The following is a 25,262-nucleotide window of genomic DNA, read 5'->3' on the forward strand; positions in this document are numbered from 1 at the left end:
GCTGCTTTTTTGTCTAAATTTGTCACAGGAAAAGTCACGGGCTGGACTTTTCCTGCGACATTTCATTTAGACTATTTAATTTTTATGACCCTGAAGTAATCTGATTTAGATCACTTTGTGCGAAAAGTCGCAAAAAAGTTGCACGGACCAGATATAGAAGAAATCACAGGGAATTTCAACCCTGCCCTATATCACTCCGTACAACAATTGTATTAATGGGGTACTCCAGCGCTAAGACATCTTATCCCCCATCCAAAGGATAGGGGATAAGATGCCTGATCGCGGGCATCCGCTACTGGAGACCCCCGTGATCTTGCACGCAGCACCCCGTTAGAATCAGTCCCCAGAGCCTCACTGTAAGATGCACAGAGCTTGAGGTCTTCTATTCATCACAGCACTGCAACGATGTGAGGGCAGAAGTGGTCCCCCAGCAAGCTTCAGTGATGTCATGCCTGCTGGGAAACGCCAACTTTCTCTTGCTGGGAGAAGCAAGAAGAAAGATAAGCTACAGAGCTTTTTAAAAATCTCTGAAATCATTTTTTAAGGGTGAGAAGGGTGTTAGGAGTAGTTAGGAAACATAGCTTGAGTTAGTTTAGAAAAGTTTCTTTGGTGACAGGTACTCTATAAGCTTCCCCAAGGGTACCTGAATAAAGTGCCCAGTCGTTCCTATTGTGAGTGTCCTTGGTGGACAAATGAGACCAGAGAGGAGATGCATGTAACAGGTAACCAGTAAACAATTCATCCACATACTGTACACAGAGGCACAGTTTTTTTTTTTTTTTTTTTACAGATTACAGTCTTGATTCTAACAAGATGACAGTAGATGGTACTGGTAACAAAGAGTTAACCCAAGCACTATCAGTGAATGTCCTTAACAACTTCCTGACATGTCCACACCCCTGAGGTCATGTAAAATCAGACTGGGAGGCTCCTGGTGGCAGAAGTGGTCCAAATCCAACCATAGGTCCAATACATTCACAGACAGAAGAGATGTCCCCAAGTTGAGGACTAGGTGACTATTCTGTGTATTAACCATGGTGTCTCGCAGGTACCTATTAAAAGGGTCAAACCTTCACTCAACTAACTTAAGAACAAAGCGTGCTGTTATACTGCACCACCACAGAGAAAACTAAGCAACAAAGGGTCTTCAACTTAATGTCTCATGAAGACCTCCATTTCAAACGCTCTATTTTGGCAAATCCTAGGGGTGGGTTTACTTTTGAAGCTCCTCTATGAGCTTGGGTTCAGAACTGCTGAAAAATAACCATAAAAAATATTCTATTGGACCTGACCTGTCCATGTAACATTTACATTTACTTTACCCGCAATGTACAGTTGAGCAAAAAAGTATTTAGTCAGCCACCAATTGTGCAAGTTCTCCCACTTAAAAAGATAGGTATACCTCAACTATGAGAGACATAATGAGAAATAAAATCCATAAAATCACATTGTCTGTTTTTTAAAGGATTTATTTGCAAATTATGGTGGAAAATAAGTATTTGGTCAATAACAAAAGTTAATCTCAATACTTTGTTATATACCCTTTGTTAGCAATGACAGAGGTCAAATGTTTTCTGTAAGTCTTCACAAGGTTTTCACACACTGTTGCTGGTATTTTGGCCCATTCCTCCATGCAGATCTCCTCTAGAGCAGTGATGTTTTGGGGCTGTCGCTGGGCAACACAGACTTTCAACTCCCTCCAAAGGTTTTCTATGGGGTTGAGATCTGGAGACTGGCTAGGCCACTCCAGGACCTTGAAATGCTTCTTATGAAGCCATTCCTTCGTTGCCCGGGCAGCATGTTTGGAATCATTGTCATGCTGAAAGACCCAGCCACGTTTCATCTTCAATGCTGTTGCTAATGGAAGGAGGTTTTCACTCAAAATATCATGATACATGGCCCTATTCATTCTTTCCTTTACATGGATAAGTCGTCCTGGTCCCTTTGCAGAAAAACTGCCCCAAAGCATGATGTTTCCACCCCCATGCTTCATAGTAGGTATGGTGTTCTTTTGATGCAACTTTCTCCTCCAAACACAATGAGTTGAGTTTTTAACAAAAAGTTCTACTTATGACATTCTCCCAATACTCTTCTGGATCATCCAAATGCTCTTTAGCAAACTTCAGACTTGCCCGGACACGTACTGGCTTAAGCAGGGGAACACGTCTGGAAATGCATGATTTGAGTCCCCGGTGGTGTAGTGTGTCACTTATGGTAACCTTTGTTACCTTGATCCCAGCTCTCTGCAGGTCATTCACTGGGTCCCCCCGTGTGGTTCAGGGATTTCTGCTCACCGTTCTTGCGATCATTTTGACACCAGGGGGTGAGATCTTGCGTGGAGCCTCAGATCGTGGCAGATTATCAGTGGTCTTGTATGTCTTCCATTTTCTAATAATTGCTCCCACAGTTGATTTCTTCACACCAAGCTGCTTGCCTATTGCAGATTCAGTCTTCCCAGCCTGGTGCAGGTCTACAATTTTGTTTCTGGTGTCCTACGCCAGCTCTTTGGTCTTGGCCATAGTGGAGTTTGGAGTGTGACTTCTTGAGGTTGTGGACAGGTGTCTTTTATACTGTTAACAAGTTCAAACAGGTGCCATTAATACAGGTAACAAGTGGAAGACAGAGGAGACTCTTAAAGAAGTAGTTACAGGTCTGTGAGAGCCAGAAATCTTACTTGTTTGTAGGTGACCAAATACTTATTTTATAATTTATAATTATAATTCTTTAAAAATCAGACAATGTGATTTTATGGATTTTTTTTTCTCATTATTTCTCTCTTAGTTGAGGTATACCTATGATGAAAATTACAGGCCTCTCTCATCTTTTTAAGTGGGAGAACTTGCACAATTGGTGGCTGACTAAATACTTTTTTGCCCCACTGTATGACCAGTCACAGCTTTCCCTGTGGATGACAACTGATGGCCAGACATGTGGCAATTGTATTACTGATGTCACAGTAATGCCTTGTCCTTAGTCAATAATGTGACTAGTGGTCATAATACTTCAAGCAACAAAAAAAAAAAATGTATATATTTTATTATTATAATTCATGATCAATTAATCTTGCATCCAATTGAGAAACATAGTTGGCACTTTTCAAGGAACTTGGTGAAACAGCCGTCAATTGACATGTTTTTGTCTACTGTTCCCAGTCAGTGGAGCACTTTATGGCATCTGGTCTGACTCAACTTTAAAAACTTTGCTAGGCATAAACAAGTGTATCCAGTCTGCTCCTCATCAGAAGGACCTGAAGCTGTTTATGTATGGAGTGCAGGAATTTGGGCTTTTGATGTGTAGCTTCTATTTAAAGCCTCCATGATAACTGGCTTACATTGTGGAATGCTCCACCTAATTCTGTCATGCGGCGGAGTGAAGCGGTTCTATCAATCTGATCGGACTATTTTAGAATCGCTCAGAAATAGAAGTGTAATGGAACAAGCTACGGCTTGGAGGACTTCATAGAAAGTGGTGGCTTACACGTAAATGAGGGCTCTTGTGGATTGTTTCAAGCCGAGATTCAAGAATTAAACATTTCTGCACAGTAGAATTCCTGTACTCTGGATTGAGAACAATTTATTTTAAATCAACTGGTGCAAGAAAGTTATACAGATTTGTAAATTACTTCTATTAAAAAATCTTCATCCTTCCTGTACTTATCAGCTGCTGTATACTACAGAGACAGTTCTTTTCTTTTTGAATTATTTTCTGTCTGTCCACGGTGCTCTCTGCTGACACCTATGTCCGTGTCAGGAACTGGCTCTGGACAGAGGTGTCAGCAGAGAGCACTGTGGACAGACAGAAAAAGAAATTCAAAAAGAAAAGAACTTCATCTGTAGTATACAGCAGCTGATAAGTACATGAAGGATTAAGATTTTTTTAATAGAAGTAATATACAAATCTGTTTAACTTTCTGGCACCAATTGATTTAAAATACATTGTATTCCACCAGAGTACCCCTTTAAACCAACACATGCTTAGATAGAAAGCAATCCAGGTTATCATACAACACAGAAACATAGAGGAATTCTTGGGGATGGAGGGCCCATTTCCCTCCTAATGACGTTGCAACGAAACATGTAGAGGGGCACGGATACAATTTCAATAATAGGTTCTGATGTTTGGTGATGAATGGTGGAGACTGCAGATTCAGCTACACTAACCCCTTAAGGACCGAGCCCTTTTTCACCTTAAGGACCGGAGCGTTTTTTGCAATTCTGACCACTGTCACTTTAAACATTAATAACTCTGGAATGCTTTTAGTTATCATTCTGATTCCGAGATTGTTATTTCGTGACATATTCTACTTTAACTTAGTGGTAAAAATGTTATGGTACCTTGCATCCTTTCTTGGTGAAAAGTCCCCAAATTTGATGAAAAAAATGAAAATTTTGCATTTTTCTAACTTTGAAGCTCTCTGCTTGTAAGGAAAATGGATATTCAAAATAAAACATTTTTGGGTTCACATATACAATATGTCTACTTTATGTTTGCATCATAAAATTTATGAGTTTTAACTTTTGGAAGACACCAGAGGGCTTCAAAGTTCAGCAGCAATTTTGAAATTTTTCACAAAATTTTCAAACTCGCTATTTTTCATGGACCAGTTCAGGTTTGAAGTGGATTTGAAGGGTCTTCATATTAGAAATACCCAATAAATGACCCCATTATAAAAACTGCACCCCCCAAAGTATTCAAAATGACATTCAGTAAGTGTATTAACCCTTTAGGTGTTTCACAGGAATAGCAGCAAAGTGAAAGAGAAAATTCAAAATCTTCATTTTTTACACTCACATGTTCTTGTAGACCCAATTTTAGAATTTTTGCAAGGGGTAAAAAGGAGAACATTTTTACTTGTATTTGAAACCCAATTTCTCTCGAGTAAGGATATACCTCATATGTCTATGTTAATTGTTCAGTGGGCGCAGTAGAGGGCTCAGAAGGGAAGGAGCGACAAATGGTTTTTGGGGGGCATGTCACCTTTAGGAAGCCCCTATGGTGCCAGGACAGCAAAAAAACACACATGGCATACCATTTTGGAAACTAGACCCCTCAGGGAACGTAACAAGGGGTAAAGTGAACCTTAATACCCCACAGGTGTTTCACGACTTTTGCATATGTAAAAAGAATAATTTTTTTTTACCTAAAATGCTTGGTTTCCCAAAAATTTTACATTTTTAAAAAGGGTAATAGCAGAAAATACCCCCCAAAATTTGAAGTCCAATTTCTCCCGATTCAGAAAACACCCCATATGGGGGTGAAAAGTGCTCTGCTGGCGCACTACAGGTCTCAGAAGAGAAGGAGTCACATTTGGCTTTTTGAAAGCAAATTTTGCTCTGGGGGCATGCCGCATTTAGAAAGCCCCTATGGTGCGGGGACAGCAAAAAAAAAAAACACATGGCATGCCATTTTGGAAACTAGACCCCTCGGGGAACGTAACAAGGGGTTAAGTGAACCTTTATACCCCACAGGTGTTTCATGACTTTTGTATATGTAAAGAAAAAAATTTTTTTTACCTAAAATGCTTGTTTTCCCAAAATTTTTTAAAAAGGGTAATAGCAGAAAATACCCCCCAAAATTTGAAGCCCAATTTCTCCCGAGTACTGCGATACCCCATATGTGGCCCTAAACTGTTGCCTTGAAATACAACAGGGCTCCAAAGTGAGAGCGCCATACGCATTTGAGGCCTAAATTAGGGATTGCATAGGGGTGGACATAAGGCAATTCTACGCCAGTGATTCCCAAACAGGGGGCCTCCAGCTGTTGTAAAACTCCCAGCATGCCTAGACAGTCAGTGGCTGTCTGGCAATACTGGGGGTAATTGTTTTGCAACAGCTGGAGGCTCCGTTCTGGAAACAGTGGCGTACCAGCCGTTTTTCATTTTTATTGAGGAGGGGGGCTGTGTAGGGGTATGTGTATATGTAGTGTTTTTTACTTTTTATTTTATTTTGTGTTAGTGTAGTGTAGTGTTTTTAGGGTACAGTCGCACGGGCGGGGGTTCACAGTAGTTTCTCGCTGGCAGTTTGAGCTGCAGCAGAAAACTTGCAGTCGGATACTTACTGTAATCCTCCGCCCATGTGAGTGTACCCTGTACGTTCACATTGGGGGGGGGGGGACATCCAGCTGTTGCAAAACTACAACTCCCAGCATGTACGGTCTATCAGTGCATGCTGGGAGTTGTAGTTTTGCAACCGCTGGAGGCTCCGTTTTGGAAACAGTGACGTACCAGCCGTTTTTCATTTTTATTGGGGAGGGGAAGGGGGCTGTGTAAGGATATGTGTATATGTAGTGTTTTTTACTTTTTATTTTATTTTGTGTTAGTGTAGTGTAGTCTTTTTAGGGTACAGTCGCACAGGCGGGGGTTCACAGTAGTTTCTCGCCGGCAGTTTGAGCAGCGGCAGAAAATTTGCTGCAGTTCAAACTTGCAGCCGGATACTTACTGTAATCCTCCGCCCATGTGAGTGTACCCTGTACGCTGGGAGTTGTAGTTTTGCAACAGCTGGAGACATACAGGTTGTGAAACACCGAGTTTGGTAACAAACTCAGTGTTTTGCAACCAGTGTGCCTTCAGCTGTTGCAAAAGCTACAACCCCCAGCATGTACGGACAGCGGAAGGGCATGCTCGTTCATGTAGTTATGCAACAGCTGGAGGCATACTACATTGGCTGGGGATGCTGGGGATTGTAGTTATGCAACAGCTGGAGACACACTGGTTTGCTACTTAACTCAGTGTGCCTTCAGCTGTTGCAAAACTACAACTCTCAGCAGTCACCGACAGCCAACGGGCATGCTGGGAGTTGTAGTTATGCAACCACCAGATGCACCACTACAACTCCCAGCATGCACTTTAGCTGATTGTGCAAGCTGGGAGTTGTAGTTACACAACAGCTGAAGGTACACTTTTCCATAGAAAAAATGTGCCTCCAGCTGTTGCAAAACTACAAGTCCCAGCATGCCCATAAGGGCATGCTGGGAGTTGTGGTGGTCTGCCTCCTGCTGTTGCATAACTACAGCTCCCAGCATGCCCTTTTTGCATGCTGGGAGCTGTTGCTAAGCAACAGCAGGAGGCTGTCACTCACCTCCTGCTGCTGCTCCACGATGCCGCCGCACAAGTCAGTCCCTCGCCGCCGCCGTCGCTCCTGAGGCCCCGATCCCAACAGGGACACCGTGGATCGGGGTCCCCAGCACCCGGGGTGCACGTCCCACACCCGCTCACGTCCTCTGGAAGAGGGGCGGAGCGGGTTGCGGGAGTGACACCCGCAGCAGGCGCCCTGATTGGTCGGCCGGGAAACCGGCCGACGAATCAGGGTGATCGTGAGGTGGCACCAGTGCCACCTCACCCCTGCTGCCTCTGGCTGTTTGGGGCCGTCTCTGACGGCCCCGATCAGCCAGTAATTCCGGGTCATCGGGTCACTGGAGACCAGATTGACCCGGAATCCGCCGCAGATCGCTGGACTGAATTGTCCAGCGATCTGCGTCAATCGCCGACATGGGGGGTCATAATGAACCCCCTGGGCGATATGCCGGGATGCCTGCTGAACAATTTCAACAGGCATCCGGCCCCGGCTCCCCTCCGGCTAGCGGCGGGGGCCGGAAATGCTCAGGGCGTATCCATACGCCCTCGGTCCTTAAGGACTTGGAAAGGGGGGCGTATGGATACGCCCTATGTCCTTAAGGGGCTAATATTGGTCAATTGACCAACAGTAAATTATAAGACAAACAGCTTTTAGTATATAAGAATAAAAGTGAAGCGTTGGGAGGACTATGAGGACTCCCTGACCTCCATTACAGGAGCCTAATCTCTCCCTCTGTATTTCTTCACTGACCACGCATGATTCCCTTCTCTTTCTTCACTTTTATCTATTTCGTTCTGCCTAGTTTTTTTTCCTCCACCTTTCCATACCTTATTTTTCTTTACCCCACTTATTTCTTTTTATGTTTTTTTTTATATATACTTTAGAAATTCTATGCGTCTCATGTAGATCTAGTTGAGATTCCATATGTAATGTCGGTTTCAATTTTACTACAGTATAACTCTCTGTTAGATGTAAGGCCTTATCGGGCTTTTATCCTAAGATGTTAACTACACAACCTTATGTGCCTGACCCTGATGGTTTGCTAACGAGACTGCTCTTGACTTGTTATTGTCTTTCCTATTTTTATATTGTTTGTATCTTAAATATCCTGATGAAAACAATAAATAAAACTGTTATATAAAAAAAGAATAAAAGTGAAGTTTTAGGGGTGGGCATTTAATAAGGGTTTTTACCACGGGCTTTGGCCCGTGGGTTTGGGTATTGTACATTGTGCCCTTACCTACCTGGGGTTACAATTTTGTAATCCCTCAGGATGGTATACAGGCAGGCAGGGACAAGCCTAGAGTCATGGAAGCCTCGTGCTGATTTGTTTTGGGTGCCCCCTGGTGGGCAAGGTTATATAATTAAGACAATCTTATGTCAGCGGCCAAACCCAGGAGCCCACCCTAATGATCCAATCAGGATTCCGCATATGTCTCCTAAATAATAAAGACAAGAGTGAAATAAAGAGCGTAACTGTATGGTGAAAGTGCACTGTACTGTAGTAGTCAGTATAGCACTACTGTTTTGGGTGGGGCCAGAGGCATAGCTTGTAGTTTTTGGGCCCCAGTGCAAAATGTGTAATAGGGCCTCATGTGCACCATTTGCCATTTATAATACTGATGTCTTTTTATGGGGCAGATGTGTCTTGTGGCCCCCTCAGCCACCAATGCAACTGTTCTCTCTGCACCCCTATAGTTAAGGCCCTGGGTGGCACCCTAATCTCCATTTGACCAGGCAAGACTAGTGCCTCAGTTCCGGAAGAAAAAAAATTAACTCTTGGTTGTCACATCCTGTACTCCTCAGCCCCTTTCCACCTGGGAGCCTTGCACCCGCCTGAGTATGGCCCAGCAGCTGGTGGTGTAGTTATGGGGGCTGCAGAGGTAGCAATCATACCTGGCCTCTGGTGCCTTATAGGAGATCTGTAGTGCTCTGAACGTATCCCCTATCCGAAGGATAGGGGATAAGTTATAGATTGCAGGGATCCAAGCTCTGGGGCCCCCCAATCTCCGTACGGGGCCGCGGCAATGTACAGGAAAAAAGGCGTTCCGTCCCCGCATGACACAGCAGCCGACACGCCCCCTCCATGTATCTCTATGGGATTCAAGGAGGGGCGTGCCGGCTGCCACGTCATGCCGGGATGGAATGCCCCCTTTCCTGTACATTGCCGCGGCCCCATACAGGAGATCGTGGGGGGGGGCCCAGCGCTTGGATAGTGGATAAGATGTTTGGATAGGGGATAAGATGTCTAAGGCCGGAATACCCCTTTAACCTTAAACTATCCATTTAAAAGGTATGTACAGCAGTGGCAGAATTGGTGCAGCAATTTCTATGACTGTCTCTTTCGTCTGAATGTATCATGTATGGATCAGATTTTCAGTTCCTTCCATTCCTGTACTATTACACACTTTTCTTACCATTTTGCAATGCTTTGAGCAGGGTCTGTCCCTAGTGAATGGCCACCTGTCACATTCCCACGACCTCCCACTGGATTCCCATTTGAATGACCAGTCAAGGAAAGCCAAATCTACATCTACTATTCAGCTGGTAAGTCCTGAGTTATAAAGGAGCCACCTGAGCCTGGTGTCAGCAAGTGACAGTGATGCTAAAATATATGAAAATGGGAAAAGTAGAAAAAAAATGTAGATAAAAATAAGAAATTTGACAGAAAATCAAGCCTAAGGATTTTTTATATAAAAATTTGAACCATTGCTCCCCATACTTCTTTAAATGATATCACATACTTTTATACTTTTATGTGATGGACAACCTTGGTTACTTTCAGCTATTAAAGAAGTTGTCCAGAAGGTATTGGTCAGGTATGGTAGCTGAGCCTTATTAATATAAATGGAGCTGAGGTGCACTACCATGCACATCCTGTAGATAGAAGAGTGGCGTTGTTAAATTCTCGACAACCCCTTTAATGTATGGTATTTTGGTATTTTAAATCTAATAAATGTTATACCTGTCACATGCTACTTTGTAGAGCAGGGATGTAAATCATTCTCCATAGAAGACAATGTAAACCATAAAGTTTTTTTTTTGCCCCTTCTCACATTACGGATAGATGGGGAAGGGGAGTTCAATAAGGCATCCTACACAGAACAGAAAGGTCCAGCAGAGTAGAGTTCCTTAAAGGGGTACCCCGCCCCTAGACATCTTATCCCCTATCCAAAGGACGCGGGACCCCCGCCGCTGGGGACCCCGTGATCTAGGCTGCGGCACCCCAGACATCCGGTGGGCGGAGCGAACTGGTGATGCAGGGCAGAGGCTCGTGACATCGCGGTCACGCCCCGCTCATGATGTCACAGCCATAGACTTGCATTGAAGGGGTGTGGCCATGACGTTGCAAGCCTCCGGGACTGCACTCGACGCTCTAAAGGAACGTGTGTCGTCGACCTCACTGAGGCCAACGACACGCCCCCCCCCCATACAGCTCTATGGGAGAATCGGGGATGCACGAACGCTGCATCTCCGCCTCTCCCGTAGAGATACATGGCATGGCACAACAGAGCCGAGGTCCCGTACAGGAGATCGCGAGGGGTCCTGGCATTCAGACCCCTTGCGATGAGATAGGGGGTAGGATAAGTGGGGATAGGGGATAAGTGTTATACACCGCAGATCTCCTTTAAAACTTAAAGTGTTATCCAGGAATAGAAAAACAGAGCCAATTTCTTTCAAAAACAGCTCCACATCTGTCTCCAGGTTGTGTGTGGTATTACAACTTGGTTCTATTTACATTAATAGAACTGAGCATCAGAACCACACCCAAGTCCACACAACACTGTTAGATCTGATATGTTTCGGTCATCAATGACCTTAATCATAGATCTAGGACCAAAACATGTCAGATCTAACAGTGTTGCGTGGACTCCTGTAATTTTAAACTTATTTGAGTTTTTTGCATCAACATAAAAGCCCGTGCAACAAAGACATTTAAGGTGAATAAAATATTTGTATCAAACACCTCAAATAGTCATATAATGTCTAATGATTAAAAAATTGATTAACCTATTGATTGTGAGGAGGCAAAGACTTTAAAAAAAAAATCCTACAGTACTCAACACATAAAAATAATAATAAAAATTGTAACTTGCTTTAGTCCACACCCAAATATTCCAACATTTACTTATCTCATTCCAATACTACAAGTAACACTGCTGTTTAAAGTTGTAGTATTTCCTATGCTGCATGCCAAAGCATCCATCACTTCATGTGAACGTAAAGGAAACGCTATACAAATTCCCTTCAACTGAGTACAATGGACTCAGTAGAAATCTATCCTCATATTGCGCCACCTAGTGGCTAGTGCTGGAAATTTTACATTTAGTAGAGCTGACTCTAAGGAAGAACCACATAGATAAGAGGTCTTATACTACACATAATAATAATTAAAAAAATAATAATTAAAGAAACGTATGATATGGAATGTTAAAAGAACACGGTACAATAGCTAATGGCTTTACTCATTTTTTTACATGATTTTTTTTGCTGATAGAAACGGACAAAATGTTTTCATAAACACCTGCAAGCATTAAAGGGGTACTGTGCTCTTAGACAATTTATCCCCTATCCAAAGGGGACCCCCACGTTCTCTGTGCAGCACCCAGCATCTATTTAGAATGCAGGGTGCGGGCAGCGGGGGTCCGTGACATCACAGCCACGCCCCTTGTGACGTCCCACCACGCCCCTCAATGCAAGTCCACGCCCCCCCTCCCATAGACTTGCGTTGAGGAGGCATGGGGTGACGTCACGAGGGGCGTGACCATGACGTCACGACCCCCGCCACCTGCTACAAGCGTTCGGAACAAAATGTTCTAAACGCTGGGGCAGCGGAGTACCCCTTTAAGGATAGACTATGCCATCACTGGTAACAAAAAAATGCTAAAAACTTTTCCTAATTCAACAAATAGGTGTTACATAAATCTATGTAGCTCTGAGATGTCATAGTAGAATACTGTATTGAGCCCAAAAGGTATTTACTATTCAACATGTAAATTCTATGACTTTTATGATCTTTAAATACATTTTACCTGCTTTACTATCATTATTTCATGATTATTTCTATAGAGGAGCCCAGAAGACTGTGAACCTACAGAGGGCGCTATAGCAGATATTGCTCCAGTCAACCTCAGAGTTCGAAAGAAACGTAAGTACAGAAATAACAAAAAAATACTAAGAGACATCACTTCTGTAGCCTTCAAGAAGAAGACCAGTGTGGTGTCCCGGTACCGTATCCTATCCGGTACCTTTTATTGTTGGTCCCCATAGCAAGAGTCCCTAGGACGTTGGGGTCCCAATTGTCTAGTTCACCCCTAGTCACCTCTCATCCAGTTGGTAATTGTCCAGTAACCACTTAGGATTTGGATGTATAAGATTGTATAAATGTAAATAAATAGTTAATTACCTGCCCATAGCGTAGCGGGACCTGTGGGTCACGTGGTCAGGTGAACTCTATGGTATTTCCGCTTGAGGACCTTTGGAGGTCCCTGTGACGTAGTCAATCCCATCACACTGTGTAACAGTGAATGACAGATGTTCGGATCAATCAGATTAGCCCCACCCTCTGCCCATATAAGGGAGTGGCGGCCATGTTCTCGCTCTCTTGTTCCTGTGCAAGCAAGCAAGAAGCATCTGTGCTGCTGAGATCAGTGAGTCTAGGCCTGAACCTTGCGGCGACGGCCGATAACTTCTAATTTCTGAGTGTATCAATCTCCAGGCACTCTGCAGGATCACCGGACCTTATCTATCCCCTAAATCCGGACGGATCTGCAATTCAGAGACTTTTAATATCATTCAAGGTCCGCAACAATTGTCAGTCATTGAGATATATAGAGACTGTTTGCCTGAGACTGTCATTGTTCATTGGATGTACTGCAAGCACTTAAGTAAAGTTTGTTCAAGTACCTTGTGGACCTTCAGTCACTTTATTACATGCACCTATCGTTTCTGGGAAGGGCGGCGATAGGCCGGAGAATTACCTCAGCATACTAGCCCTCAACCTGGCGTCACGAACTATAGGGTTAACATTAACCCCTTATCTACTACAACATCCCAACTACCCTACACCCCCCAAAGCATACCACACCAGCATCAAGTCGCACTTCTAGTATGAGAGGGCAGCAGTAGTGGAGTTTAGTGGACACCCGGGCAGGTTCAGACCTCTTCTACCACCCGGAGAATGGCTCTTAGGTCACCTCAGGAACTTTTATACCTTAGGAACTAGCTCAGGACACTTCACTGGTTAACTCTTCTCCACCTTTACCATCTGTTGCTACCTTGTTCAAGTTGGAACTGCATCTTGTTAAAGAACTGTGTCTCCATTCAATCGAGTAATTTGTTACTGAACAAAGTGAAATTACCCATTGCATTCAATTCCTCTCTTGTCTTGTTCTTCCTCCTCCCGGAGTCAAGATTTAGCCGACACCTGCGTAACATTATGCGTAACATTATGGGTCTGGACTGGCCATCGGCCATTTGCCCGGTGGACTGTCACTTGCTTTGGAGCCAGACTTTTTTTTAAATAAAACTTCTGCAGCTCTGATTTCTCTTGCCTTGTAAAACCCCCTTATCTGGTTGTACTAAAGGGCACCCCACTCTAAGCTGGTCCCTCGCCACACCCACAGAGCTCTGTGCCTCCTCTACAAGGTGGCTGAGGAAAAGGACAGATTGGTATGGGGGGGGGGGGGGACCAGAGAAGTATAAAGGAGGAGGACAGAGGGGTCTGGGGGGGAAGAGGAGTCTGGAGGAGTCTAGTGGTCTGGGGCAGTGGAGTCTAGAAGAGGGAACAGAGAGGTGTGGAGTAGAAGGGGACAGAGGACTCTGGGGGGCAGAGGAGTATAGAGGAGGATAGAGGGGTCATGGGGGTTGGGGGCAGAGAAGTCTGGAAGAGGCACAGATGCCCAATAGGGTTTAGGTCTGGAGACATGCTTGGCCAGTCCATCACCTTTATCCTCAGCTTCTTTAGAAAGGCAGTGGTGGTCTTGGAGGTGTTTGTGGTTGTAATCATATGTGAATACTGCCCTGCATCCCAGTCTGTGAAGGGAGGGGATCGGGCTCTGCTCTAGTATGTCACAGTTCATGTTGGCATTCATGGTTCCCTCAATAACTGTAGCCCCCCCCCAGTGCCAGCAGCACTCATACAGGCCCAGACCATGACACTTCCACCACCATGCTTGTACTCCTCACCTGGTTGACACCACACACGCTTGACACCATCTGAACCAAATAAGTTTATCTTGGTCTCATTGGTCACAGGACTTGGTTCCAGTAATCCACGTCCTTAGTCTGCTTGTCTTCAGCAAACTGTGATTGGGCTTTCTTGTGCTTCATCTTTAGAAGTCAGTTAATCATAGAAAAAAATAAAAATTAACCCAGCTTAAATCTCACACATATTGACTATTTCAGTAGAATTATATACATACACATTTTTTTTCATCTTATAGATAACGGGATAACCTTGCTAGCAATAATGATCTTGGTTGGAGACAGTCTGCATAACTTTGCCGATGGCATGGTGATAGGATCAGCATTTTCATCTTCAACTGAAACGGGCGTAGCGACAACTATTGCTATTCTATGTCATGAAATCCCCCATGAAATGGGTGAGTACCGCAAATGAACATGTTATAAATGCACTGTGTTATGCCGAGCGGTGGCTCTGAGACAGTGTGATGTAAAGATTTAAAGAGGTTCTCCACCATAAGGTGATTTTAGTACTTACCAGCAGGACAGTAAAGGACATGCTTAGGAAGGATCAGTGGTTGTTTTGGGGCAAAATGTTGTGAGTCCGTTGTAACACTGTGGCTTTCTTTTTGTGAAATGGCCTGAAATTTCCTGCTGGAGTTCCCGCTCTCCAACTACAAGTCCCAGGATCCCTTGTTTGTAAGTGTGAGTTTATTTTTCTGCCGTCACGCCCCCTCCCATAGACACAAATGGAGGGGGTGTGGCGTGATGTCACATCCCTAGTCCCAGAAACCTGGAGGTTTCTGAAATTGGAGATTCAGCACCCGCATAGAATGTGGGTGCTGCAGGGAGATCGCGGGGGGTCTCAGCGGGTGCTGAATCTCCTTTGGATAGGGGATAAAAAGGGGTTTTCCCACAAAAGAAACTCATCCCCAATCTGTAGAATAAGTGTCTGATCTTTGGGGGTCCAAATGCTGAGATCCCCCCTTTGATCATGAGAACAGAGGTCTAGTGGTCACTTTGTTTGTCTGACGCAGCGGTCTGACATGCACACTGACAGCCCATCGGTACCTTGTGATCAGGTTGTGGGCACACCATCTGGCATGCAGCAAGAGGCCCTTCCCTCTGTAAATCCATGTGGCTTGAAATGGTATTCCACAGAATAAGTAATACATGTTAGATTGATCAGCATCTGATGGGACCTGCAATTGGAGTCCCAGTTTATCTCTCTTAGGACAGCCGAGATGAGAAGGATTAAAGATGCGTCACCCATACTGTCTCATGTTTCTCTTCACGATCTTATAGGGGATTCAGAAATGCTCCTCTCTGCTGTTACCAAACTAGCCCCACCCCCACCCCTTCCTGGTGTTAAACATTTCCACTGAAAATCATCTCACCTTTGTCCTATGTCTGCAAGACAAGCAATGAAGTAGGAAAATGAAACTCTGCCCACCAGTTCTAGTAGAGCTACAAATTATAGATAAAGCCTGCAGAGCAGAAATCTGCTCTTCATATACACACAGGGAGGCCTATCCTGAAAAGTCACCTGAATTGACAGATATGCTTTAAAGAAATGAATTTGTTTTTCTCTTACAGGGGATTTTGCGGTGTTACTGAATACAGGACTTACAGCTAAAATCGCCTTCCTCATGAACTTCATCAGTGCACTGACAGCCTTTGCGGGGCTGTACATCGGCCTGTCAGTGTCAGCCAACCCAGATGTACAGATCTGGATATTTGCGATCACTGCGGGGATGTTCCTATATCTGTCACTAGTAGAAATGGTGAGTGACTTTTATATTTAAGTTCAGAGCATAAAATGCATAAAATCTTTTCTTTTTGCATACACCCTCGTAGACATACACAGCTCATGTCCAGTGTTTTTTAGGCCTTTAGGACCAGACACCGCTAAGACATTTTGACTAACCTACTAGTGGTACCTTTCTCTGACTAACACCAAGGTTGTCCACCAAAACAAAATCCCTGATAAGTCCCAGGGGATTTAGTTATTTACAATGACCCTTTGGGAAGTAACCCCCCTCTGGGGAAAAAAAACTATATCTAGGGACCCTCTAATATTTAACCCTATTGTTATTACTTAAAACATGGGGGGGTCCCCAATGAACACACACTATTAGGTTAAAAACGCAGTAATCCCTTTCATGTCTACTTCACTTCTATTGGACTTTCGCTTCACTAGATGTTCTTGATTGCCCTCACTATGTTTCCATAATTATTGGACTGCCTTGGTATGTTAATGAGGACTATTGTCTCTTTATTTTAACACTGCTAGTCCAATAGTGACTGGTAGGGTCAGTTGGGCCCCACATGTCAAATACTCCTATGCCATTTCGCATTAAAGGGGTTATCCAGGAAAAAACTTTTTTATATATATATATCAACTGGCTCAAGAAAGTTAAACAGATTTGTAAATTACTTCTAATAAAAAATATGAATCCTTTCAGTACTTTTTAGCTGCTGAAGTTGAGTTGTTCTTTTCTGTCTAAGTGCTCTCTGATGACACCTGTCTCGGGAACTGTCCAAAGTAGAAGCAAATCCCCATAGCAAACCTATTCTACTCTGTGTAGTTCCCGAGACAAGCAGAGATGTCAGCAGAGAGCACTGTTGCCAGACAGAAAAGAACAAGTCAACTTCAGCAACTGATAATTATTGGAAGGATTAAGATTTTTTTAATAGAAGTAATTTACAAATTTGTTTAACTTTCTGGAGCCAGTTGATATATAAAAAAAATATTTTTTCCTGGAATACCCCTTTAAGATTCCCTCTCCAGAGTGAACTTTTCAGTATGGAAGCTCCGTTGTACTTTGGCGGAAAACAATTTTTTTTTTTTAAATCAGCTGGTGCCAGAAAGTTAAACATATTTGTAAATTACTTCTGTTTAAGTATCTCAATCCTTCCAGTACTTATAAGCTGCTGTATGCTACAGTATTGTTCTTTTCTTTTTTAAATTCCTTTTCTGTCTGACCACGGTGCTCTCTTCTGACACCTCTGTCCATGTCAGGAACTGTCAAGAGCAGGAGAGGTTTTCTATGGGGATTTGCTCCTCCCCTGGACAGTTCCTGTCATGGACAGAGGTGTCAGCAGAGAGCACTGTGGTCAGACTGGAAAGAACTACACAACTTCCTCTGTAGTATACAGCAGCTGATAAGTACTGGAAGGATTAAGAATTTTAAATAGAGGTAATTTACAAATCTGTATAACTTTCTGGCACCAGTTGAGATTAAAAAAAATGTTTACCACCAGAGTACCCCTTTAAGTCACAGGGTGAGCACTGTTTTAAAATACCGACAACCTCCCCGACATTTCGCCAGCAATCTGGCTTCATCAAGGGTTGTGAGGCACCACCAAGGTTGCTGCTAAATTCCAAATGGTGTGACAGTGCCTTCTTATGGGTGGCATTGGTTGTAGGACAGTCTTGAGATTTCTTAAGTAAGGCCCTTGCCAACGGTTGCTGAGACGCCCCGTACACAAGCCTACGTCTGGCTACACCAATGTTGGCTTAAAAACCTATGGATGTAGACACCAACAAATACCTTGGTGGTGTGCTACTGTTTCCGATAGCGTAGCAGACGATGGAAAGTGTATACAGTAGCAGGGACTCCTTTCCATTGCCTGACTGCCTACTCTTGTAGGTACAGTTCTATAGTTAGTATGGATGGTAGCTTACTTTAATGTTCTACTGGATTTAAGAGACCAATGAAAGATACATTAAGATATATACTTTGAGGATTATAGAATCCTTTGCATGAACTTTAACCACTGGTGAGACCCAGGCATTACTCCATTCTTGTTGGCGGAGCCACAGTAGGAGGCATTTGAGAAGCCATAGTCTGGGTCAGTGGTCTTCAAACTGTGGACCTCTAGATGTTGCAAAACAACAACTCCCAGCATGCCCGGACAGCCGTTGGCTGTCCGGGCATGCTGGGAGTTGTTGTTTTGCAACAGCTGGAGGTACACAGTTTAGAGACCACTGGTCCAGGAAGGGCCAGCTCTGCCCATAGGCAAAATAGGCAGCCACCTAGAGCGCCCTCTTGAGGGGGGCAGGCACTGTTCTGCCTGCTGCAAGAAAGTTAGACAAGAAAGGTATCCGAACCACGCGCTCAGCCAGCAGCATGAGGAGGAGGTTTGTTACAGTGTGTCACCCCAGTAGTAAGGATATTACAAGAGGAGGGGGTTTGTTACATTGTGTCACCCCAGTAGTAAGGTGATTACATGAGGAGGGGGTTTGTTACAGTGTGTCCCCCCAGAAGTAAGGGGATTTCATGAGGAGGAGGTTTGTCACAGTGTGTCACCCCACTAGTAAGGATATTACAAGAGGAGGAGGTTTGTTACATTGTGTCACCCCAGTAGTAAGGAGATTACATGAGGAGGAGGTTTGTTACGGTGTGTCCCCCCAGTAGTAAGGATATTACAAGAGGAGGGGGTTTGTTACATTGTGTCACCCCAGTAGTAAGGTGATTACATGAGGAGGGGGTTTGTTACAGTGTGCCCCCCCCCCCAGAAGTAAGGGGATTTCATGAGGAGGAGGTTTGTCACAGTGTGTCACCCCACTAGTAAGGATATTACAAGAGGAGGAGGTTTGTTACATTGTGTCACCCCAGTAGTAAGGAGATTACATGAGGAGGAGGTTTGTTACGGTGTGTCCCCCCAGAAGTAAGGGGATTTTATGAGGAGGAGGTTTGTCACAGTGTGTTGCCCCAGTAGTATGGATATTACATGAGGAGGGGGGTTGTTACAGTGTGTCACCCCAGTAGTAAGGAGATTACATGAGGAGGAGGTTTGTTACAGTGTGTCACCCCAGTAGTAAGGAGATTACATGAGGAGGGGGTTTGTTACAGTGTGTTACCTCAGTAGTAAGGTGATTACATGAGGAGGAGGTTTGTCACAGTGTTTCACCCCAGTAGTAAGGATATTACATAATGAGGAGGTTTGTTACAGTGTGTCGCCCCACTAGTAAGGATATTACATGAGGAGGAGGTGTGTTACAGTGTGTCACCCCAGTAGTAAGGAGATTTCATTAGGAGGAGGTTTGTTACAGTGTGTCTCCCCCAGAAGTAAATATATTACATGAGGAGGGGGTTTGTTATAGTGTGTCATCCCAGTAGTAAGGGGATTACATGAGGAGGAGGTTTGTTACAGTGTGTCACCCCAGTAGTAAGGTGATTACATGAGGAGGGGGTTTGATACATTGTGTCCCCCCAGTAGTAAGGTGATTACATGGGGAGGAGGTTTGTTACAGTGTATCACCCCAGTAGTAAGGTGATTACATGGGGAGGAGGTTTGTTACAGTGTGTCCCCCCAGTAGTAAGGAGATTACATGAGGAGGTTTGTTACAGTGTATCACCCCAATAGTAAGGAGATTACATGAGGAGGAGGTTATAGTGTGTCACCCCGGTAGTAAGGAGGGGCGGGCCAATGGGTGGAGTCAAGAGTGCAGCAAAATTAGCTTTTGCCTAGGGTGGCAAAAATTCATGCACCAGCCCTGGGTCTAGGTGATTGTATCACTGGTATTCATGGCATCAGTTGACTTAATTCAATGTGCCCTCCACAGATTTTGGCCATAAGAATGCTCTAAGCAGACCCTACAACCATTCTTGTTATGTCTTTTTCTTCCTCCACAAGTTGCTGACTCGATTTGGCTGACAGTAAGATAACATAACATTGATGCGCCATCTAAACCAGCAGCGGAATGTTCTGCAATGAGTCCCACCCTTCTTGAATCATCTCCATCATAACATCCAAGTATCCGTCATTAGATAGAAGTGACACATGAATCGTGCCCATCTGCATCACTTCATCAGGCTTGAATGTCACAAATGCGATAATTGTCAGTCACAGCCATGTGTCATGTTGGAGCGGTATCAAGTGCAGCTTCTTTACAAGATCCCAGCGCTACTGTGGTTGTGACTGATACAATGTATCAAGAACTTAGTTCTTATAATCTAAATAATGAAACTTGGTAGAATTGTTGTTGCTGGACATTTATCCATCTCCAGAGCCTGCGTATACCAAAATTATATCATCGCATGTTAGTTCCTAATAATATTAGATTACATGAATGTCCCTATGTCATATCTATCTATCTCATATCTATCTATCTCATATCTATCTATCTATCTCATACCTATCTATCTCATACCTATCTATCTATCTCATATCTATCTATCTATCTATCTCATATCTATCTATCTATCTATCTCATATCTCATATCTATCTATCTATCTCATATCTATCTATCTATCTCATATCTATCTATCTATTTCATATATATATATCTTATATCTATCTATCTCATATCTATCTATCTATCTCATATCTATCTCATATCTATCTATCTATCTCATATCTATCTATCTCATATCTATCTATCTATCTATCTCATATCTATCTATCTATCTCATATCTATCTCATATCTATCTATCTATCTCATATCTATCTATCTATCTCATATCTATCTATCTATCTCATATCTATCTTATATCTATCTATCTCATATCTATCTATCTCATATCTATCTATCTATCTATCTATCTCATATCTATCTATCTCATACCTATCTATCTCATATCTATCTATCTATCTCATATCTATCTATCTCATATCTCTCTCTCTATCTCATATCTATCTATCTATCTATCTATCTCATATCTGTCTATCATCTATCTATTTATTTATCACCATTCAATTATACTGATAACACACAAACAGTTTTTACCTGTTATGTCTTTCATTGAGCACACATCCATTGCATTGAGTAAACATCTACAGTGCAGAGAATAGCTTAGATCTATCTATCTATCTATCATATCAATTCATAATTTATTTATTATTTATTTATGTACTGTATGCATCGCCATCTGCACTTCTGTATATCTAGTAAAAAGTTTTTCCTATCTCATTTCTTACAGTTACCTGAAATGACTCATATTCAGACACAGAGACCTTGGCTGATGTTTTTCCTGCAAAATTTAGGACTGCTCCTGGGATGGCTGTGCCTATTACTACTAGCGATATATGAACATAAAATTAAACTATAACATTACTGTCAGTATTTTACTATACTTGATATCTTTTCATCCTGACTTTGTAGTGAGATGTTCTGCATACTGTATGTGTTTAAGAAAAAGTCTGCTCTATAATGTTTAGTATATCTCCAGATCTATTGTCATTATTGTTTTCTTTCAATAGAAAATACATGGATTAAATGGATAAGTTATTTCATGTTTCTATTTCTGAGCCATATGCTGTATATTTTTAAGGAGGTTTGAATGAAACATAATGCTGCAACATTAGATTCAGACCTGAAATCCATTGCTTGAAAAACACTGCAACAGAGTATACAAAAAATATCTATCTTTTGCAAATATAGGACGAATATTTGTCTATATATTTGTGAAATATCATGAATTCGAATATGGCCAATGCCGCTCATCACTAATCTAAATATATTATATCTATCTCCTATCTATCTCATATCTATCGATCTATCTCATATCTATCTCATATCTATCTCATATCTATCTCATATCTATCTCATATCTATCTCATATCTATCTCATATCTATCTCATATCTATCTCATATCTATCTCATATCTATCTCATATCTATCTCATATCTATCTCATATCTATCTCATATCTATCTGTATCATATCTATCTATCTATCTCATATCTATATATCTATCTCATATCTATCTATCTATCGCATATCTATCTATCTATCTATCTATCTCATATCTATCTATCTATCTATCTATATATCTATCTATCTCTTATCTATCTATTCATCCATCTATCTCATATCTATCTATCTATCTAGCTATACAAACAAGAGGATAACAGCAGCACACTGCTAGCGCTAAGCTATATGTGAACTATGACATGTTTTACTTTGCAATACTGTTACGGTGAACAATAGAAATTGCTTCACTTACCATTTGGCCAAATTATGTGTACCAAACCAACATGATAAGGTGACCTCTTTGGGGCAGACCCTACACTATGAATATGCCTCTCCTAGGCTGCACTGAGCCTCAATATCTGGGCATGTAACATCTGGCACATCCCTCACCTAATGAAATGGGTGGGGTGCACGAACCAAGATAGAGGCAGCCACTCCCACACATATGTAACATAAAAAGCATTAACTATTCAGCACTTCCTAATACACAACTTTTGTATGAAATAAGTATACAGGTGTACACTGCTGCGGCTGAACTACAAATACAAACAAGAGGATAACAGCAGGACACTGCTAGCCCAGTTATTGCTTTTTATGTTACACATGCACTCCACCCATTGCACTAGGTGAGGGATGTGCTTGACGTTATATGCCCCAATATTGAGGCTCAGTGCAGCCTAGGAGAGGCATATTCATAGTGTAGGGTCTGTCACAAAGAGGTCACCTTATCATGGTGGGATGGTACACACTATTTGGCCAAATGGTAAGCTAAGAACCTCTATTTTTCACCATGACAGTATTGCATCTATTTATCGAATTCCATTCAATTAAACTAATAACACACAAACAGTTTGTACTGTTCACATTGCACATCGAGTAAACATCCACAGTGCAGGGAGTAACTTAGATAGCAACATATTCACAGGATAGTGTCTGATCACAGAGAGTCTGACTTCAGGGACTCCTGACAATCTCTAGAACAGAGCCCAGGCTATCCCCTGAATGGAGCAGTATGTCAGCACATGCTCTATTCAGTGTCTATGGGCACACAAGAGATACCCAAAGACATTGCTTGGGTATCTTCAGGGTTCCATAGACAATGAATAGAGCATATGCTGACACAGCGGAGAGTTTCGGGTCCCCATTCTAGAGATCAGAACCCCCACAATCAGTCACATACTTTCATGTCTGTCTTGGTCTGTGTTCACACACAGCTATTGGATTTGCTTGTGTGTGAACAGTTTTATGTTCCCTGGTCAGGGAATAGTTAAAGCCTTTAGCTTTCTGTCCAATAGGTCTTAGGGTGTGTCTACATAAGATCAGCTCTGTCTAGCCTTGGGGCTGGTGATTACAGACTTACACATGGACATGCTGCTATGGAGCTCTTGGTGAAACACTCCTTGTTTGAGCTTTTAATCTACTATCTCTGTTTTACCATGCACCTTGCATTTATCTTTGATATATTTTGGGCTTTTACCCGTGGTTAGATAGCATGATTTTAGTAGATTTTAATCTGTGTTTGTATAGTCGGTTTTACGATTTGTATGTCCTTTCTGCTACGTATCTGTTCACACTGTGTTACCGCTCCAAGGGGACTTTGTGTCTACTGGAGGTTTTGTAACTAGACATCCCTGCGTCTGCTCAGTGGGACAATTCTTTGTCTACTGGAGGCTTTCTGAGGGATTGTGATTATTTTTGTCTTGTGTTCAGTGTGAACAGTGTTCTATAATTATATTCTGTTTTTCTGAGTTGTAATTAGGCATCCCGGTTACTGCTCCATGGGGAAAATCCTGTGTCTACTGGAGGTTTTCCCAGAGATTGCGATTATTCCTGTCTTGTGTTCAGTGTGAACAGTGTTCTATAATAATATCCTGTTGTATCTGTTTTCTGAGTTGTAACTAGGAATCCCTGTTACCTATCAATGGGGACTCCGTGTCTACTGGAGGTTTTCTGAGGGATTGCGATTATTTCTGTCTTGTGTTCAGTGTCAACAGTGTTCTATAATTATATCCTGTTGTGTCTGTTTTCTGAGTTGTAACTGGGTATCCCTGTTACCTATCCATGGGGACTCCATGTCTACTGGAGGTTTTCTGAGGGATTGCGATTATTCCTGTCTTGTGTTCAGTGTGAACGGTGTTCTATTATTATATCCTGTTGTATCCGTTTTTCTGGGTTGTAACTAGGCATCCCTGTTACCTGTCCATGGGGACTCTAGGGGAGATTTACCAAATCCTGTCCAGAGGAAAAGTTGCTGAGTTGCCCATGGCAACCAATCAGATCGCTTCTTTCATTTTTAACAAGGCCTCTGCAAAATGAAAGAAGCGATCTGATTGGTTGCTATGGGCAACTCAGCAACTTTTCCTCTGGACAGGTTTTGAAAAATCTCCCCCTCTGTGTCTACTGGAGGTGTTCTGAGATATTGTGATTATTCCTGTTTAGCGATAGATCAATGTTACCAGTCCATGGGGAATTTGTGCCTACTGGAGGTTCTGGGGGATTATGCTATATTCCTGTCTGTTCCTGGAGTCTGTTTAGACTCATCCGTTTTCCTGTCTGGTGTTTTATTAGTTCATTATTCAGATCTTTGGAGTTTTGTACATGCACTGATCATAGAGTACTTGATCATTTAGCTAGTGTTTTCCTCTGTGCTTTACCATTGGTCTATAGTGTCCCCTGTGCTGCTCACTGATCTGTGTACTCTGAACTTAATCCTACAGAGTTTTATGTTCCTGTTATGTTTCTGGCTTGTGACCGACTGTTTATTACTATGTGTTTTTAATGCCCCTGCACTTTAGTTCAGGGAGAGACCGGTGCCCAGTTGTCGATCCACCGTTTAGGGTGGATGGGCAAGTAGGCAGGGAGAGATGTTTTAGGGTCAGTTTAGGGCTCACTCTCCCTGTCCCCCTGGTCGGTCCCTGACATATACCTTATCCTGTGGATAGTAGATACATATTTTATCCCTTTACATCTCTTTTCTGTTGGTGTTTTACATGTATTATAAAAAATGACCAGTGTTATGTTAAAAGGGATGGTGATAGGGGAAATGTGTCTGATTCCAGGGGGTTTTACCACTGAGACCAGAGCGGGACCCGTCTCTCACCTCGAGGTGATCTGGCTACCACCTTCTTAGACGAACTGGTCTCTGGAGGGGGCCGTCAGCTTGTCTGAAGGTGAGGGGCTGGAGTACTCAGGTGAGTCGGGTTCGGGTGATCCCGGGGTCCTAGTGGTCAGACACATTTCCCCTATCCTGTGAGTAGGGGATACATTTTTAATAAGAAGGTAACTTGTAATATTATGACA

The 25,262-nt window shown here is 42.9% G+C and overlaps 1 protein-coding gene across 3 annotated transcripts in view; it reads left to right on the top strand.

The window, feature by feature from the left end:
- Positions 1-21,498, top strand: part of SLC39A12 (solute carrier family 39 member 12) — an 82,285-nt gene extending 60,787 nt beyond the window's left edge. For 2 of the 3 annotated variants that reach the window (XM_056519208.1, XM_056519210.1), the window contains 5 exons: positions 9,513-9,620; positions 12,144-12,222; positions 14,519-14,677; positions 15,855-16,042; positions 21,190-21,498. In XM_056519208.1, coding sequence (XP_056375183.1) covers positions 9,513-9,620; positions 12,144-12,222; positions 14,519-14,677; positions 15,855-16,042; positions 21,190-21,318 — 663 coding nt within the window. In that variant the 3' untranslated portion in view covers positions 21,319-21,498. The remainder of the gene's footprint in view (positions 1-9,512; positions 9,621-12,143; positions 12,223-14,518; positions 14,678-15,854; positions 16,043-21,189) is intronic. The other variant, XM_056519209.1, reaches the window with a different exon arrangement.
- Positions 21,499-25,262: the final 3,764 nt, after the last annotated feature.

This window comes from Hyla sarda, chromosome 5 (assembly GCF_029499605.1).
Source record: "Hyla sarda isolate aHylSar1 chromosome 5, aHylSar1.hap1, whole genome shotgun sequence".
Taxonomy (NCBI): domain Eukaryota; kingdom Metazoa; phylum Chordata; class Amphibia; order Anura; family Hylidae; genus Hyla; species Hyla sarda.